Below are 21,008 nucleotides of genomic sequence, written 5' to 3' on the forward strand. Positions count from 1 at the left end.
GCAGATTTGCATCGTAGGAGGGTCATACTTCAGGTGAGACGATTTCTGCCTGTTTAGAAGGATTATTCCTGCACTCCTTGCCAGCATTCTTTGGCCAACTAACACAATCTAATTAGCTGGTAATTTCTCTCATTTGTGGTAAAGTGTGCACAAATTCTGTCTGGCATACAAAACAGCAATTCTGAAGAAATTCTTGAGTGTAAGGTATTCTTAGTATTTTTTAAATTACTCCATTCTTAAAAGTTACAAAGCCCAAAGCTCAGAGTTGACTGGGCAAACCTGAATTCATTCCTTGCTTGCTCCAAAAACCAAATTCAAAATCCAATTGAATCCAGTTTATGGTCTCCACAAGAGAGACAAACAAGACTCAAGCTGACAAGATGAGGCATTGCATCCCAACTTGGACTTGATCTGACGTTTGATCTTAGGTGAGGATGTGAAAGGTGCTACATGAATGTAATTATTCTGGTTTCTACCTTGCTACAGCAAATTCTAACATTCCATCATGTGAGAGAGAGCGCTCATATAAGAAACCAGTTAAAACAGATATTTTATTTAACAGGTCACATTATTAATACATAATCAATAAACCAAATTGTAAACCTCCCTTCGTAACTACAGGAAACAAGTCTACAATAAATACAGGAAGATTTTGTTTCTAAATATCTTAAAAAGTGGTTTAAATCTCCAACATAATTCAAAATAAAAAAAAAATCAACTATTACAACTGTGTGGTTGGGGCCAAGTTAAGTTTTTTCCAAACTTTTTTCAAAAATGTAACATTCAGATGGAAGTTCTGCAGCTTGTACATACAATGTTACCATGCTTTAATTATTCAGAGCAAATTGTAAATTAATGAGGTGGAGATGGTTAATCGTACTGTTAACGCTCTTAGCTCTGTTCTGCATATAAAGGTTCATTTAATAGCAGGGTGCCTTTGTATCATATTTAAATCACAGAGCCCCACCAGACACTTAAATCCAGCCAATATTAATACAGAAATGACAAATGCCTAGTAATTTTTTTTTTACAGAAATGACGACGGGATGCTTTACATTATTTCTACAGAGCAGACACAGAAAACATATTCACGCTTTCTTGGGGTAAAGGGTTAAGCACACAACTCATGCAGGATTGTTCAAAGTCTTTGAAGAACTTTTGTTCATTTCGAACAGCGCCAACGAGTCAGAACACTTGCTTTACGCTACAGGCTACACGATACTACGCTAAACAGACAAAATGACAAACTTGCAATTCTAAACACTGGCATTATTCATCTGATCACTGAAGCCCTCCCCAACATTAGGCAGCATTCATTCTGCAGTGGGAATGAGAAAAAAAAAGCAACATTCTAAAAGGAAAATTGATAAAGATAATTGCTATACGTATACTGTATAAACCTGTTAGCATATGTTGCTTTTTGTCGACCAGCTGCTATTCATTAAAGCCTGTATCTGCTGCAAATGCAGTAACTTCTCCCAGTATGGATCACAAAGCCTAAAAGGAGGTTGCAGCAGCTGGGTTTATTGAGGTAAGGCCGGTAAATTAATGGCAGTGTTTAAAAAAAAGCTGCTACTTAACAAGAGTTTACAGTGTTACAGAGTCAAGGTGTTTCATAGCATTAATTTAGAATCACAGACACAGTAAAAACGATACAAAAGTAGTTTCAGGAAGCAAAAAGGGGTCCACATTAAAAAAAGAGCCCAAACATTAAAAATGCAGTGCAAAGCAAGTCAGTGTAACCTACACTTTCACTCAAACTAAAACCACCAAATCATACCTTATGCAACTGTAGAGAACTGCATTAACAAATATTGCATTAGAATAGCACAGATGCCCTTTGTTAAGAAAGGAAATGATAAAGGCAGCCTGTTTTAACTTTTATTCATTCACTGTAACATTATTAATACTTTTTTCTTAGAAATGAGAGCTTTGAAGTATAACAGGGGGCTGAACAGCTGGGAGGTTTTGCCATAGCAAATCTGAGAATTCTAACAGAAACTCTTCACGATTAGATCTAGTTAAGCAAAATTGGACAATTTTGTCAAATTCAGATCTCTGATATAGTCCACGAGAAAGATTGATATGTGATTTTTTTCAAAGGGAAATAGCAGAACTCAACCATCAATTAGAAGATGTGAAAATATCTGTGCTGGAGCACAAGTCAATAAGTTTTAAGATTTCCAAAGTCCATGATGGTGTCTGCTCCCTATCCTCTGATCAACTTTCACCTTAAATATTATTCATTTTTCTCCTTGGGGCTAGATAAATCTGACTTGAGAGAGGTAGGAAATAAAAATAAAGCAGTTATATCATGGTATTTCAAAACTTTATTTCCTTAACTTAAAAAATACATCTAATTTCAAAATGTCCAAAAACAAATGGCTAAACGTCTATTAACCGAATTGGTGCATAGATTTGCAAAAATGACTATTACCAATAGCATTTCTGAGGTGTGCAAAATTACTTTTACAAAACAAAAAGAGAAACAGAAATAAGCTATGGCTCAAGAAAGCAAAAAAAACATTCAGCCTTTATTTCTTAATTGTTAAAATGGTTAACCTTACTCAAGGCTAGAAAGATTTGCAATTAAAGGTCACATTAAACATTGTATTTACAAAAACGCCATGTACAAAATGATTTTACCCTATGTTAAGTTGTAGGTAGACTGCTGGTTATTAGAAATACTGTCCTTTTCATTAGTATGAGAATACCATTTCAGTAGAAGATAAAGGAAGCAAACTCTCCAACACTGCTTCTGACGGTGTCTGTTCCAGTAGTTAACTGTCCCTTAAGTTTACAACAGCTCCATGGCTGAGATCCATCTTCAGGACAATGGTGATTGTTGAAATTTAGTGGGACTTGGTGGAAGACGCGCTGCAGCACTCTGTTCTGTTCTAAAGCTGTAATCATACTGGAAAAAGGAGAAACACGAACCAAATGAAAGCACCATTTTATCAAAGTTTGCCCATGGATAAATCGATTGACAAGATGAGGAAAATCATGAAATAATGATAAAAGCCAGAAAACCTGCTTTGACAGGTCAATCATAATTTAAAACATTACACAATTTCAGATGTGCTGTTACATTATTAAAATGATTGTATTGTGAAGACGGCTGTGGGTACTCAGAATGTTTACTCTGAACTTAGTACAGCATTGAGATGATCTCAATGTTTTATAACCCTAATATGACCAGATAAACTTAGGCAATGTTCAATATAAACACACATATGCTTCTGGATTCAAGCTTAAGACAGTAAAAATTGTATCTTAACCGTGAACACAAGAACACAATACAAGAAATAGAGGCAGGAATAGGCCACCAGACCCTTCAAACCTGCCCTGCTATCCAATATAACCATGGCGGATCTCAGAAGAATTACAGAGTCCCTACAGTGCAGGACGTGGCCATTCGGCCCATTGAGTCTGCACTGACAGCGATCTCACCTAGGCACTATCCCCAACCCCACATATTTATGCTGCAAATCCCTCTCACCTATGCATCCTGGGACACTAAAGCTATTTGGACTGTACACAAACATTGTTACACGGCAGTCTATATTCCAATGGAATTGACAGTGATTAATGATCTCTAATAATAAGTATACACAGCAAGGTTTTTAAACAATTAAGTTTGTTTATTACTCAACATAGACACTGAGAGAATGTGTAAACTCTACACAGACAGTGACCCAAGCTGAGAATCAAACCCGGGTCTCTGGCGCTATGAGACAGCAGTGCTAACCACCATGCCACCCCCTTATACCAGTGTGATTGCTAGATCCTCCTATACATTTTCTCATTATAAAGATAAATGCAAGTGCAGATGAGAAGGAAGCCAAAAGGAAGAAACAGGTGCCTGGGGTTCGGATAACTCATACAAGACTGACAATAATTTGTACCTCACATCCCAGTTACTGCTTTGCTTTAATATCTCCGTCCCACCTTCACCATTATGTCATGCTCACTATTCTGTCTGGAAGTTCAGCTCTGTTCTCTTGTAATACAAGTTTGTTTTGAAAAAGGACATTATTAAGATGAAAGGTAGTCTGTGGCCAGGAAGCAGAAAAATAGTTGAGGGATAAAGAAGCTAAGAAAATATCTAATGTGAAATTGAATGCTTTTAATCAATTTACTGTACTTACAATCTACCCTGCTCATGATGTTAAGAAAACATCACAAACAAAACCAGTTGCTCCAGAACACAGTGGGAAATATACTGTGCCGAGAGGTCTCAGTAAATAAGCACAAGGTGCCATCTGCTGGTACAAACATGAAGTGCAAATCCACTTTCTATTATGTACTAAAAGACTCATTTTCAAGAACTGAAATCTGCCATTCATGAAATTACACTATCAACACTATTCTAAATCTATTCCAAAGCTTTATGAGAAATATTAAATATTCATTACACTTTTGAATGTGTAGAATGAAAACCGGTGAAATACTGTAGTGGAATCTTAAAACTTTATTTTGATACGACAAAGTTTTTCGTGTCGCACTTGTCAGAGCACTTTGCAAGAATACCAGTAAAAGTGGAAAGCAACAATTTATATTGCACGAGAAGAAAATACTGGTCTGGCAAGTAACCTCCAATTGGTAGAGGCGTTGCCATGGAGGATGCACCAGATGGCTGACAGTAAACTGCCAAGCTTTGTTTCAAATTTAAGGCAGGCAGTTTGGCCCTGATTGGTCAAGGCAATCTCCTAAGGAATAGATCAACGAATGGCTGTCACTTATTGTGTTTACTGAAACAGGAGTAATGTATGTACATGTTCTTTCTATCTGCAAAGAACAGGACTCTGTATTAATACTTATACACACAAATGTTGCACACTGCTGCAATTTTGATTGACATCTTAAATTGGTTGTCAACATAATTATAGCACAGTAACCTGATGGTGTGAGGCTTCTTAAAGTCCAACAGGTTTATTTGGTATCATGAGCTTTTGAAGCACTTCTCCATCAGGCGAGTGAACCTCTGGTTTTCCTGTCAGTCCGATGCCAGCATCTCCACATTATAATTCATAGCACACTGAGGATTATTTAGCAAATGATGAGATCACATCTAATGTTGGGCACTGTGTTTTGAGTTTTGCACACATGGTTGGTTGAGTACGGTCTGTACCTTGCGTGCTCGGAACAGCAGCAGAGGCATACTGTTTCAATGTGATCTGTAAGTCTCTGGGACTTACAACTCATAGCATCACATCGTCACTGATGCTCATGCAGCACGCGTAACTCATTTGTGTGACAGGCAGAATGTCTCTTTGGCTTAACGGCAGCATCCTGTTAGTGGTGAACATCATACGTGTCGCTACTGCATAGTAGCAGCACGAAAGAGCTAACCTCACCTGTTACTCGTATTTTGAGGCTTTGCCCTCCAGGGTAATCGGAGGTAGACTGGGCACTTCATAGGGCAGGAAGTGAGGGCATCAGGTTTGCACAGTATGAAGTGATCTGTTCAGGGTAGCCATTATTCTCACAGGATGTCTTTGATGTGCCCCAGTTCAGCTGCAAGCCTGCATGGTGAGCAAATGGCCCAGGACCCATTTACCCAAGGTTACCAATAAGATCAATCTTATAATGCATTTAACTGCAAGAACCCCAGCACGCGTATCGACCAGTAAGAATTCATTCTGAAATATCAATCATTGAATGGAACAGCCATTCGGCCCATCAGATCTGCGCCAGCTCTTTTGAAGTGCAATCTAGTTCATCCCATGCCCCACTCTTCCTTACTTTAAATTTAAGTTTTTTTTTATTAGTGTCACAAGTAGGCGTTCATTAACATTGCAATGCAGTTACTGTGAGATTCCCCATACTCCTGTAAATTTTTTCCCCAAAGTACTTCCCCAGTTCTCTTTTGAAAGTTACAAATTCAAAGCATATTCACCATCGTATCAGGCCATGCGTGCCACATCTGAACCACAAACATTTTATCCTGATGTCATCTCCAGTTCTCCTGTCACTTTGCACCCTCTGGTCCATCCCTTCAGCCACTGGAAACAATTTCCTTGCTCTAAATCATTCAAGTTTTTAAACCTCCATCAAATCCCATAGAATGATACCTATGATGATGAGCCAAATATCTGCACTGGTAACTCCGGATTAGCCAAACTTGTCATTTGACTGTGCCAACCACAGTGGAGTTAGACTACACAAGGGTGTGAGATCATGGGGTTCTGGGCAAGTCATCATTTGACATCAGGATGTGAAAGGAGATGCAAAACCTGCAAGGATGGCAAAACCGGTGAGAAAGTTAGAAGTGTTGTCAATCGGGGAGAAGGTGAAGTTGATAAAGCAAGTAGAAAACTGTGGTGTGAAGCAGAAAGGGGACATTGTGGGAGTGAGAGATTCCACCTTCAGAATTGCCATCATTACGGAGAGAAGCTCCACAAACCCTGCCATTGCTGGCCTTAAGAGTGTGAAACAGCTGGGGGCGGGGAAATTAGGAACCTGAAAACTAACCACTAAGAGAATGCTGTCGTCAAGTCAAGGAGACATTCTGCCTATCACACAAATGAGTTGTGCGCGCCATTTGAGTATCAGTGACGGCATGATGTTAGGCATGTAGGTCGTAAGTCTGAGACTTGCAGATCGCATCAAACAGCATGTCTTTAGGTTCTGTTCGCAGCAGCTAAGGTACAAATCGTACCTAACCAGCCGTGGTTAGCCACGCCGTCAATATTGAGGGGCACAATCCAGCTATTCTAAAGTCAATTCTCAAGATGAGGAAGGTGAGGAAAATGAGTGTTGGAAGCCACAACTGCAAACTGCTTCCACCATGCTGGGTTCAAATAGGTTGTCAGATTGTCAGGTGACTATTTTGAATCTGTGCCTCTTGATATAAATTCAGTGAGAACAATCTTCCACTGTGCAATTTTGCACAGGCATGGCGATGGCCCAGTGGTATTACCACCAGACTATTAATCCAGAAATTCAGCTAATGTTCTGGGGACTCTGGTTCAAATCCCATCACAGCTGATGGTAGAATTTGAATTCAACAAAACCTATCTGGAATTAAGAATCTACCGATGACTATGAAACCATTGTTGATTGTCAGAAAAACCCACCTGGTTTACTATAATGTCCCTTAGGGAAAGAAATCTGCCATCCTTACCTGGTCAGGTCATGGCTCCAGAGTCACAGCAATATGACTGACTCTCAACTACCCTCTGAAATGGCCTAGTAAGCCACTCAGTGCAAGGGCAATTAGGGATGGGCAACAAATGCCAGCCATGTGAGGCCCATCTCCCGCAAATGAATTAAAAAAAACCCCATTAGGTCACGCTTTACCTTCAAAGAATGATTTCAGTTTTTATAATTTTTTTATTCCTGATTTACCTTTGCTTCTTCACAGCTCTGATTCTCTAATTGGATGCCCAGAATTTCCAGCTGTAACCCAAGCAACCTTGCACAAATTCACTCACTTTTGCATCAGTGTTTCAGCATATAAAACCTAGGCCTTTTCTATATGGCTCTCCCACTTTAAAGCTCTGGCATAAGTGGCCCTGTTCCACACTCCATTTAGAGCTCTGCCATTTCTTCCACTGTTCTTTCACCAAAAATGTCGAATGTTATATTTCTCTGCACTGAACAACTTGCCAACTCAGCCAACAACAAGTCTGTCTTCTGGCAGACTCCTGTACTGTCCCTCACAAGTTTCACATGCCTTCAATTTGACAGCAGCAAAATTTGTCCTGCGCCCATTCATTTGCACAAAGGGAACAAAACAAAAGATCCCAAAACAGAGATCTCTAAGTCACATCAGGAACCATATCCCCAATTTCTACTCTGTCCCATTGGTATATCTCTACTCATGAAGTCACATCTTTCTGACCTGAATATAACATGATAACTGTACTAAAGTGTACATATTACACAAGAAATGTAGTGTATACTTGTGATGCTGGAACAAGGAAGGTTTTGCACTTGTGTGAAAAATGAATTTTCCACATTTAAATGAATAATGTCATCAAAGGAGCAGGGAAACTAAAGCTGTTATGCACAAGTTTACAGAGATGCAGGTCATCCAACTTATTGAAGTTTTAATGCCCCACCATAGTAATTGCCATTAAACTCTCGGCTGCACTCAATTGTGTTCATACTTACATACCATGATTGCATGCATGGAATGATTCAAGAGTTTGGAACTGAAGTTTCCAACATTTGATTTTCCTTCACATTTTCTCCCTTTTCCTTAAGGTAGGAAGATAGTAATCAGAAACTTGAGAAAGTTGGCCTTCGATCAAACTATACACAGGCCACGGGAATTATTTTTCAACCTTTGTGACAGGGGTTACAACTAGATTTAAATCCAAAAAAGAAAATGCTGAAAAATCTCAGCAGGTCTGGCAGCATACTTAAGGAGAGAAAAGAGCCAACATTTCAAGTCCAGATGACCCTTTGACTACAAAGAATGGTGAGGACAAGTGAACAAGCTGATCCAAGTAAGGCTGTTAGTTTCTCTTTTCAGGACATCTATGTCAAGCTGCTGAAGACATCCAAGTCTTAAACAAACTGATGGACCTTAAAGATGTAGGAGAAGAGGTAGGCCATTCAACCTTTTGAGTCTGCTTCGCCATTCAATGAGATGACGACTGATCTGATATAATCACCAACTCCACTTTCCTGCCTTATCCCATAACCCTTGATTCCCTTACTGATTAAAAATCTATCTTAGCCTTGAACATACTTAACGACCCAGCCTCTACTGCCCTCTGCGGTAAAGAATTCCACAGATTCACTACACTCCGAGAAGAAATTCCTCCTCATCTGTGTCTTAGATGGAGGATCCCTTGCTCTGCGATTATGCCCTCTGGCTTCAAGACTCCCCACAGGGGGAACATCCTCTCAACATCTGACCTGTAAAGTGGAGAGAAAGTAGCTCAAGCAAAGAGTCTGATTAAGAGATTGGTGCTAAAGTAGATAGCACCAAAGGAAATTTGCAAAACAAAAGTGTAAAATAACACAACTTTTTAAATACACCAGTCCAAAGATGTGCGGGTTAGGTAGATTGACCATGCTAAAATTGCCCCTTAGTATCCTGAGATCCTTAGGTTAGAGGGATTAGAAGGTAAAATATGTAGGGGTATGCGGGCAGGGCCTGGGTGGGATTGTGGTTGGTACAGACTCGATGGGCCAAACGGCCTCTTTCTGTACTGTAGGGTTTCTCTGATTTACAAGAGATATTTTGTTTTTCAGATTGAGAAGGAACGTAACTGGCAGAATAAGGGCACAGTGCTTTCAAATGCTGTTATTAATAATTATGACTTAGTGCGTTGCCCCAAGCTCTTACTTCTTTCTCCACAAAAATGTTGGTCAGGCTCGGTTTTCCTTTAGCCAATGCAAAAAAAAATGCATTGCAGGCCATCTGTGCTTGCACTGAAACACAACTCAAGCAGAGAAGAAATAATCTGCAATGTTTTACATGCTGCTTAAACTCTCCCAGGGAATGTGGGCCCTAAAAGGAAGGGGTTGCAGACTGTTTGGCATCTATTCTGTTAGCTCAATAAACGGCTACACTCCTCCACGGGAAGCATTTTCATAACAAATAATATGTTGGCTCAAGCGCCTAAGGAAAAAAAAAGGTGAAGTTCCTGACCTTAGAATATAGAATCCCTACAGAGCAGAAGGAGGCCACTTAGCCCACCGAGTCCACAATGACTACAATCCCACCGAAGCCCTATCCCTGTAACCCCACATATTTACCCTGCTAATTTCCCCAGGACACAAAGGGGGCAGTTTAGCATGGCTGATCCATCTAATCTTTGCATCTTTGGTGTGTGGGGGGAAACCGGAGCACCCGGAGAAAACCCATGCAGACACAGGGAGAACGTGGAGGCTCCACATAGACAGTGATCCAAGGCTGGAATCAAAACCAGGTCCCCGGCATTGAGGCAGCAGTGTTAACCACTGTACTGCCTTTGGAAGCCAAACAAAAAGCAATATTAACTTCCAGGATAGCAATGGAAATTTCATTGATGAAAGACCTTTGCAATATAAACGTGAAAATACATGGGTTTTTGGGCAAAGCTTAACTTTTCATTAGTTAGCTCATGTGTTGAAGTCTTTATTATCTATGGAAGTCACCAGATAAACAAGTCTTGCCTTCCGAATAGTGAAGCTTTCAGTCTGGTGTTAGTCTTTATTTTATGCACATGAGACAACAGCATATTCTATTTTGTCTTTATTGTTTTGAAAAGAAATCCCAGAACAATTTGTATACAATTTCCTGAAAGAAAAAAAAAGTGTTTGTAAGTGCTTCAGGAGAGCAAGAGTTTGCATGGAGCCTTAATGAGAGAGTGTGACTGACGTGATGAATTTCAAGACATTTCCTAAAGGTGGGAGGAATATTGAGGAGCTTTGGGAGAGTACACAAGGGGCTAAGGTAGTTGAAGACTGGAAACTGTCCATTGAAGGGGCAGTTCAAGAGACTGGAAACTGGTGGAGTCCCTGGAGTTAGGATTGACATGAGGATGAAAGGATGAAGAATATGGTGGAGTTAGGATGGGATCATACCCTACAGTGCAGGAGGAGGCCATTTGGCCCATTGAGTCTGCACCAAAAATAATTCCACCCCAGGCCCTATCCCACAATGCCACAGATTTATCCCGTTAATCCCTCTACACATTCCAGGACACTGTGAGCAATTTAGCATGGCCAATCAACCTAACCTGCACATCTTTGAACTATGGGAGCAAACCGGAACACCCATGAGAAACCCATGCAAACATAGGGAGAATGTGCAAACTCCACACAGACAGTGACCCAAGCCGGGAATCAAACCCAGGTCCCTGGAGTTGTGAGGCAGCGGTACTAACCATTGTGCCACCCAAGAATGGGAGCGAGCCCTAAATGAGGACCTTAACTTTATTTGGGAAATCCACATGCTGCAACAATTATTCTGATAGGGGGGGCTTGGGAAAGGAGACACCACAAAAAACTGAAGGCCAGTTTTAGCTCAATCAAAATCCACTCATTTACAGAGTTAAAATTGGGCCCCACGTTTCTGTAGACACCTGAAGGTTAACCAATTTATTCACAACGAAATGATGGATGGCAGGGGTCATGATTATAAGGTAGATAACAAATTGGACAATAAAACAAAGTAGGTCAGTGGTTAATGACCCATCCATTCAGAGGTTCATTACATCATGTGGAGGATGTTGAAGAGGTTGAGCTCAGTGGATGAGATGACTATCTTCACCATGGAATGAGGTAATTGGATTTTGTGCACCAAGGATGGACATGTTGAGAAGAGACTCCAGTCTGGGGGGCATCAGCTGGCTGGCAGCAGATAGCTGGAGGCTAAATAAAGGGACACACTAAGCAAAAGAGACAGATGTGGGGAGAGAGGGAACAGCGTTAGGATGAAAGATGGAGTTTTGAGAACAGTGTGAAAATCCCTGAAACCCTCTTCCTAACAGCACTGTGGGTGTACCTACACCACAGGGACTGCTGCAGTTCAAGGAGGCAGATCAAACCAGCTTCTTAAGTGCAATTAGGGATGGACAATAACTGCTGGCCTGGCTAGCGACACCCACATCCTGTAAATCAATTAAAAAAGATATAGACTGAGGGAGACAGAGCCTAGGTACCCCAGTAGCAGAATCACTATTGTAAAGATTAAGGTCACAGAACATTCTTAATGGTGGAAACATCATTCAGATAGAGGAGAAGAGCAGAGCAGGACAAGAGAACACAATAGCAGAGCAGGACAAGAGAACACAATAGCAGAACAACAGATGGTGATGGCTTTAATATATACAGTAAGAAGTCTCCCAACATCAGGTTAAAGTTCACTTAACCTCTTAATGACTCTCATCAACTTTTACAGACGCACCATAGAAAACATTCTTTCTGGTTGTATCACAGCTTGGTATGGTTCCTGTTCTGCTCAAGACTACAAGAAACTACAAAAGGTCATGAACGAAGCCCAATCCATCATGCAAACCAACCTCTCATCCACTGACTTTGTCTATACTTTCCACTACCTCAGCAAAGTGGCCAGCATAACAAGAACCACACACACACCCTGGACATTCTCTCTTCCACCTTCTTTTAATCAGGAAAAAGATACAAAAGTCTGAGGTCACGTAGCAACCAACTCAAGAACAGTTTCTTCCCTGCTGCCATCAGACTTTTGAATGGACTTACTTTGCATTTTTCTCTACATCCCAGCTATGACTGTAATACTACATTCTGCACCCTCTCGTTTCCTTCTCTATGAATGGTATGCTGTCTGTATAGCGTGCAATAAACAATACTTTTCACTGTATGCTGACAGTGTGACAATAATAAATCAAAACAAAAAGGTTTATTTGGAATCATGAAGTTTGTAGTGGTGCTCTGACTTACTCCTGATGAAGGAGCTGTGCTCCAAAAGCTTGTGTTTCCAAATAAATTTATTGGACTTTAACCTGGTGCTGTGAGACTTATTACTGTGTCCAGCCAAGTCCAACACCAGCATTTCCACATGAATGAATTCAATTAAGCATGAATATACCAGTAATAGGAGGCAATCTCAAAAAGCGGCTACCAGACTACTGATGCAACCAGAGAGGGATGCTGCAGTAGTGCAGTTGGGATACTATTCCGAGATTGATGTGAATATAGAAGAAAGGGTGGGTATTTTATTCTACATATAAAAATCTGATTGGAGTTGCTTGTTGCTTTTTTTTCCCCACTCATTCGTGGGACATGGGTGTCACTGTCTGGTCAGCATTTATTGCCCATCCCTTGTTGCCCTTGCAATGGGAATCTGAAATGCACAGAACACAAAGGGTCTGGACTCCAAATGTCTGCTCTTTTTTCTCCTTACAAATGCTGCTAGACCTGCTGAGATTTTCCAGCATTTCCACCTTTGGGTGCACAGAACACAAAAACTGACACAAAACAGCTAAAATTGTTAAAATCAAATTGACATGCAGCGAATGCATCAAAAGACATTCATCAGAAAGAGACAATCAATCTGTACTATTTTATACTGGTTTCTTCATTCTAATATACAAAGTCTCAATTCACAAGGAACGTCTCTCTACATTTATCCTCCATTGTGTAGTTTGGAAAAATGGGGTAGATTCAGAATGGTCCTAGCAGCTCGAAATGGTGTATCCATGAGGCAAGGTAGGCCATCAACAACATTCCACCCTCCCTGCTAATGTGGAAAAATGCCCAAGCGTGTCCTGTGCACAAAAAAGAGGACAAATTTGACCCAGCCAATGATTGCTCCATTAGTCTATGCTCAAAGTCATGGAAAGTTGGCAAACAGTGCTATAAAGCTGCACTCGCATGGCAATAATCTACCCAACGATGCTCAAATGAGGCTCAACTATAACAAATAAGCTCATGAGTGCATTACAGCCTTGATCCAAGCATGAGCACAAGAGCCAAACTCCATGGGTGAGGCAAGAGTGACTGCCCTTGACATCAGGCAGCATTTGACAGTGTGGTATTACTCTGACCTAGTAAAACTTAAACCAATGGGAACCGGGGAAAACTCTCCACTGACTGGAATCACATCAACACAAGGGAAGATGGTTGTGGGAGGATGATCATCTCAACCCCAGGACATCACTGTAGGAATTCCTCCTGGCAGAGTGCTCGGTCCAACCATCTTCAGCTGCTTCACTCACTGATGATTCTGCAGTGTTCAGTTATATTGATAATTCCTTAGCGCACCAAGTAATCCATGCCCACGTGCATTAAGGCCCAGAGTAACATTCAAGCTTGAGCTCATAACCGGCAAGTAACATTTGTGCCACACAACTGCAAGGCAATGACCATCTCCTGATAAGAGAGAGCACACCCATCTGCCCCTGACATTCAATTACATTACCATCAACATCTGGACAAATCACCATTCACCAGAAATTTAACTGGATCTGCAAAATAAATACTGTGGCTAAAAGAACAGATCAGCACCTGGAAATTCTAAGAGGAGTGATTCATTTCCTCCTTTTCTTCCCCAGAGCTATCCCACGATCTTCAAGTCGCAAGTCAGCAATGTGATGGAGTAGTGTTAAGAATTTGAGAAGTTAATGAGGTTAACAGTTGAACTTCAAATGAAAATAAAATAACGGACAGGTAACAAGATTAGCAGGCATCTAAAGGAATGAGATATGATTTGCACAGTAACAAGATTAACAAACGTCTAGAGAACTCAAGGTGTGAATCACCATATAAGAAACATTCGTTTACCAGAGATTGGTGGGGCTGTACAAATGATAACTCCTAGAGAGTCTGAGAGATACAGATAGCTGAATTCACAAGGTGGAATATCAGATCAATTGAACACTATAACTGCTAGCACCATCTTTGTGGAGAAGGCTAGTTTTCCATCCAATCTTCCGAGAGGCCTACTCCATCTAATATCGAGCGCCACGTCTGATCACCAGATATTCTCTAAAAGAGAGTTTCGTACCTTTGCTGAAACAGGACAAGACGTTTTTCCAAATTTGGTCATCTAAGCTGTATCGTGTGGTAACTATGAGCTGGATTTGATTTATAGAGTTACTAAATAGGATGTTGTTTGGAAAAAGTTTATTGAAGTTTATTTATTAGTGTCACAAGGAGGTTTACAGTGACACTGCAATGAAGTTACTGTGAAAATCCGTTTGTTACCACACTCCGGCACCTGTTCGGGTACACTTAGGAAGAATTTAGCATGGCCAATGCACTTAACCAGCACATCTTTGGAGTGTGGGAGGAAACTGACACAGACACGGGAAGAATGTACAGACTCCCCACAGACAGTGACCTAAGCGAGGAATCGAACCCGGGTCCCTGGTACTGTAAGGCAGCTGTACTAACCAAGATGTCACCTTGAATTTAGGGAACTTTTTTTTTATTGGGAAGAGTTAATTTCAAATAAAACTGTGTTTAGTTATTAATATACTCAAGTGCCATAATGTAGATGAGCTTTTCTTGTCATTTTTGTTTCTCTCTTTTACTTCAATAAATACTCTTTATTAATTGTTTACACAATGACTAGACTGGTTCCTCACTGGGTTGTACTTTGTTCCAAACAAATATACACTACTAAGAACTAGTGTTTCAAGTTATCCTTCAGGGTTCTGAGACAATCTCATAGATAACATCAGCGAGGTTCTTAACAATACTCTCCACTTGCCTGGATGAGTTTGTCTCCAACAACACTCAAGATCATCAACACCATTCTGGACAAAGCTGCCTGCTTCATTGACACTTCATCCACCACCAACGCAGTTAAAATATAAAAAAAGCATATAAAAAAGGCACACCGCATTAAATCACCAAAGTTCCTTCAACAACATTCCAAACTTACAAGCTTTATCACCTAAAAGAATAAGGGCTGCCTGTGCATGGAAATACCACCCCAACGTGGAAATGAGTTGTTGTTCCTTCACTACTGCTGGGTAAAATCCTTCTCCAACAGCACTGTAGGTATACCTACACCATCTGGACTGCAGCAATTCAAAAAGGCAGCTTCCTCATGGCAACTAGGGATGGGCAATAAATGCTGACCCTGACATCGATGTCCACATCCCACAAATGAATAAAAACAATGCAAGAGAACTAATAAATTTCAAAATCTGTAGCATGAATTACACAAATGCCAAGATGCTGTCTTAAGTAGCAATCTATTTCTATGGTAGGTAGACTGAAGTCAAGACTTTGGGTTAATCTGTCTTGCCTGCACACATCTCCCACATTTGAAGAAAACAATAATTGGACAGTTAAGTGAGTAGGTACACATATCAATATGTTGTTACATTCAGGTGAGGAGATGCTGACTAGCTCCCCTCTTTTCCCACTCCTCATTTGACTCCAGGATTTTTTTTAAAAAGGAGGATATGCTCGCTAATTCAACAAGTATTAACTGTTTATCTGCTGTGAAGAGACGTCACGTGCAGTCAGCATGGGACATTTAATGAGATCCAGGAGTAAAGAGGGATTGGGCCTTACACTTGGACCATTATGGACATCTCCCTCCTACTCTGGTTCCTGCACACCCTTCCTCTCTAAAAATCAGGGCCTTTGTGTTCATATTGCTCTTTTGCTTTCCAGAGTTTGCAATCCTAATTTAATACTGTTATATAGAAAACAAAGGTGTGAGGGACAAAAATAGACACCAAGACCCAGAAGAGCTGAATGTGGGTGAAAGAGCTTTTAACAAGCGTCTTAGAGGAATGATGGATTTAGGAAGACATTGCAGATAATGAAAGCTAAGGCATGGCCGACTATGGGAGCTTGAAGGGCCATGAAAATCACCACAAATTAACTTCATGATGTTCAGTTGTCAAAAAATAATAATTGCTGAACTTGCCCAGAAGCTTAAAGTAGAGATCATAAAACAAATTCTTTGAACATGGTGAAATTGCGTGCAGTCTTTCATGATCAATTTTGCAAAACCTGCTTATCCTGATGCAAGTTTTGATTCCTAACAGGACTGTGGGTATACCTACAGTGACTCACCAACACCTTTCTCAAGGGCAATTGGGGGAATATGTGATAAATGCTACCCAGGCCAGCAATGCCCACATTCTGCAGTAGAATGCAAGGTGTCAATAGTGAAAACAAAAGTACTGAAGTGGATAGAGCAAAGAAAAACTCTTGCATAAGGTATGAGGAGGTCATCTTCAATCCACCTTCAAAGGCTCTTACAAAGATACAACTCCCCTCTAATCTTCCAAATTGCATATTTTTGCTGTGTACATGTCAAAGTGAAAAATAATCTCCTAACATTTTCCTCTCTGTTTATTTTTTTGAAGCCATAAACAGGTAAAAATAGATGACACAAATAATTGGCAGTGACTAGTGATGCTGCATCAAGTAAAATCCAGGACGCGGGAAGGTAGATGATGGAACATGGGGCAAAAATACACAATCCAAATAAACTGCACGTGATTACATGCAAAGCTGGTTTGGAATACCCAGCTCAAAACTTTAATTTGGCAATAGATATTCTATTCTCAATATTAAAGTGCACTTCTGCATGAACCTGAGTTTAATTTTATCTGGGTATGCTATTCAAATGGAGTCATATTGATTAACAATCCTAAAAAGTAAGAAGTCTCACAACACAAGTTAAAGTCCAACAGGTTTATGTGGTATCACAAGCTTTTGGAGCGTTGCTCCTTCATCAGGTGAGTGGGCCCAAAAAGGAAAGGGCTTGAGTATGTCTTTTTTTGACAGACATTATGCTAGATTTGGGTTATGAGCAAAGTGCATTAAAATGAGTTACTGTCCAAAACCAGCTGTAGAAGCTTATTGCTGCTATTTTTTAATCCACCACAAATTACCAGCTCCTGCTACAGCTACTCAGTGTCAATCCTATCATCAGGAGATATATCATGTTTGTATTAAAATATAATAATCACTGGGAATCATATCTCTTCTATACTGATGCAAAAATATTCCACAGAATCATAGAATGGTTACAGTAAAGAAAGCAATCCAGTTAAAAGCGTACCTCTTTTTCAAGTCATTATTTTGACCTTGAAGTGTGTATCTACATCTCTCAACCTTTTGCTAGGTCACTAGCATCTCTGGGCTTGAACTCCCATCTCCCACGGACATTTTGAGTGGCTGAACCTCACTAACCCCGCTCAGCCTTCCAATTTGAAATTCAGTTAAAAATGAAACTTGTATCTAGCATTATAAACAAAATGCATCATAGGAATTGTCCTTCCAAAGGCAGGAATCCCTTGTTGGGAGCTGTAAATAGGATAAAAATCTATCCTATTTTTAGGACATAAAAATGGAACCATCTTTGTTGTTCAAATTAAAGATCTTCTTCACACACCGGTAACTATAAATGCAAGAACTTCTGCATTTAGCTCCACTAGAATATGAGTAGGAATATGTGACATCATACTGTATGACTCTATGCACCACATGAAAGGAAGCTGCTTTGTGCCAAAATCTTGTAGTAATGTTGAAAATAAAAAAAAGTACAAAGATCAGGACTGGTGTGAATAGCCCTCAACAAATTAGCTTGAGGTTGTGACCTACCTGATGTTCACATCTATATTCTTTCATTTTAGTGGCCATGCAAACCTGGAATATGGGAGCTGGAGTGCGAGATACGTATGGAAAGCCCTGCCTGCAGCAGTTGTGGACTCGCCAACTTTAAGGGCGTTCAAATGGTTAGTGGATAGGCATATGGATAACATTGGAATAGTTTAGGTTACAGGGTCATTAGATTGGTTCCACTGGTCGGCGCAACATCGACAGCCGAAGGGCCTGTACTGCGCTGTTATGTTCTATGTATGGACAATCTTCAGAGAATAAGGGTGACTCTACCTTTTAAGATCCATTCACATGTTACAGCTGCCTATACCAAAGCAGTTCTTAAACAAATAACAAAATAGTGCTAGTTGGCTTTAAGTGAATATTTAGGAGGAGACATTGTTCTGCCAAACCACAGAAATACTAAATGCTCAATAAATGTTAGTCATAGATTTATAGTGCCTTTGAAGCAAGCTTATGAGTTGGCCATTGTGAAGAAAATTCTATCAAGGCAATTATTGTAACTGTAGCACTGAAGAATGAATCCCACCAATTCAATCATCAGTTTTGCAGTTGTAAACAAACTACAATATAAAAACTACTTGAACCTCCCCACACACATCAGTGTAGTGCAAATACTGTTCCAACCTGGCCCACAAGAGGCAGGGCAGGGAAACTCAAAAGATAATCTGGTGGTGATGGGTAAGTTTTCCCTTGTGCAATAAAACTGTGAACTTATTCTTTATTGATGGCTGTATGAATTCATTACACAAAGGAAACTTTCTCCACAGTAGCAGACTAGACTTTGCGGAATATTATGAGTCATGATGTGAGATGCCGGCGTTGGACTGGGGTAAACACAGTAAGTCTGACGAAGGGGCGAGCCCTGAAAGCTAGTGGCGTCTACTACCAAATAAACCTGTTGGACTTTAACCTGGTGTTGAGAGACTTCTTACTGAATATTATGAGGCCAGATCATATGTCTTATTTCTATGCATCAATAGAAGTCCCCATGGTTGGGCAACTCCCTCACCTTCATTTGTTACATTGAACAAAATATAAACAAATATTAAAACGTTACATTTTCCTTTGAGGGTGAGGAGGGAGAAGAAGCAAAACTCCATTATATCGTATAAGGACTGAAATAATTTTAAAGTTTTAAGTTTATTTATGAGTGTCACAAGTAGGCTTACACTGCAATAGTGTTACTGTGAAAATCCCCTCGTCGCCACACTCTGGCGCCTGTTCGGGTACACTGAGGGAGAATTTAGCATGGCCAATGCACCTAACTAGCACGTTTTTCAGACTGTGGGGGGAAATCGGAGCACCCAGAAGAAACCTACACACATGGGGAGAACATGCAAACTACGCACAGACAGTGACCCAAGCTGGGAATTGAACCCAGGACCCTGGCACTGAGAAGCAGCAGTGCTAACCAATGTGCCACCGTGTCAGCATGGTAAGCTGCTAACAATCACAAGCCAACAAAAGATGCATGCATATCAGCTCACACCTAATCATTTTTCTTGAATTTTTTGAGAATGTACAATGGTAATGTGGGACACATTGTACATTGTAGATCATAAGGCAACAAAAATAAAGCACTTCCCAAAATAAAGTGCTCTTAGAACAATGTGTGATTTCAGAACAATATGTAATTTATTATTGGCCAACAAAAGGCAAGCGAATAGTCATGGGAGCTCCAATTCGATAGGTGTGACCAAATGAAAAGTCCTTCAATTCTGTTGACTATTCATTTGTAAGTTACTTTGATGAAAGCATTCAAAATAGAATTTGCAGATGATACTAATCAATTTTTGCACAGGTACATAAAATTAAGCAAGTTCTGGGAAGACTTAACTGGGAATGAATACAAAACATGCTAAGTAATATATATAAAATTATACTAAAAATGGGAAAATCCAAAACAAAGATTAAGTTTGTTAACAAGAATGAAATCAGATGATTGTGTGTATTAGAAGATCTAATTTTGAGTGTTATTATTCCAATGCACAATAGCAGCTGCAAAGTGAGTATCAGATTCACTTAAAAGATGCCTTGAATATAAATTTGTTGAGGTATTACTGGCATTTTATGATGTACAAGTGAGGTCATTAAAGGCAACACAATGTTCAATTAAACTCATAATACCAGAGAAATGATTAGCAACAGAAAGAGCTTGAGCAAACGTCAGATAGCTGATGCAAAAGCAAAATACTGAGGATACTGGAAATGTGAAAAAAAAATAGAAAATGTTGAAAAATACTCAGCAAGTCAGACAGCGACTACAGGGAAATTGATGGACCTATACTGGTACACATGGTGGCACAGCGTCAGGCATCCAGGTTTGATTCCTGGCTTCCGTCACCGTCTGTATGCTCTCCATGTCTGCGTGAGTTTCCTCCACGTGCTCCATTACCTCTCTGAAAGATGTGCTGGTTAGGTGCATTGACCCGAACAGGTGCCGGAGTGCGGCTACTAGGGGATTTTCACAAACACTTCACTGCAGTGTTAATCTAAACCTTACGCGTGACTAATAAATAAAACTTAATTAGCTTGAGAGCCAGGTACAAAATTCAAACTGTCAATGTCTTGGTTACTATATAACGTGTTTCTGGAACACTTTTCACCATTGACGGGTATGAGATAAAAGAATTTGTACAATTCATGTATATAGCAACTAATTGATGCATATATTTGAAATATACTTAGCTTGAAAGTTTATTTGTGGGACAAAGAGTTAATGTTTCAGATCAATAACTTACTGGAATTGGGAAAAGTTAGAAATATAATCATCTCTACCACCCTATCATAGACCTCCTCTTCTTTCCCCACCACCCTCATTGGATCTGTTTAAAATCTATTACGTTTCTCACCTTTCCCCATTCCAATGAACAGTTACTGATCCAAAACTTTAGTTCTGTTTTTCTCTCAATGTCAAAATTCTTACAGATATTACAATCCCAGCTGGTGTAACTACTGGACTACTGGGAGATTCCAACATAGAA

At 40.1% G+C, this 21,008-nt stretch overlaps 1 protein-coding gene across 9 annotated transcripts in view; it reads right to left on the bottom strand.

Moving 5' to 3' along the window:
- Positions 1–348: 348 nt before the first annotated feature.
- Positions 349–21,008, bottom strand: part of mvb12ba (multivesicular body subunit 12Ba) — a 159,499-nt gene continuing 138,839 nt past the window's right edge. For 3 of the 9 annotated variants that reach the window (XM_080212251.1, XM_080212252.1, XM_080212254.1), the window contains one exon: positions 360–2,914. In XM_080212251.1, the coding sequence (XP_080068377.1) occupies positions 2,828–2,914 (87 nt within the window). In that variant the 3' untranslated portion in view covers positions 360–2,827. Of the gene's footprint in view, positions 2,915–21,008 lie in introns of all 9 variants that reach the window. The other 6 variants (XM_080212249.1, XM_080212247.1, XM_080212248.1 and 3 more) reach the window with 3 other exon arrangements.

The sequence above is a fragment of the Carcharhinus amblyrhynchos genome, chromosome 25 (genome assembly GCF_965287045.1).
Source record: "Carcharhinus amblyrhynchos chromosome 25, sCarAmb.v2.hapA, whole genome shotgun sequence".
Classification (NCBI taxonomy): domain Eukaryota; kingdom Metazoa; phylum Chordata; class Chondrichthyes; order Carcharhiniformes; family Carcharhinidae; genus Carcharhinus; species Carcharhinus amblyrhynchos.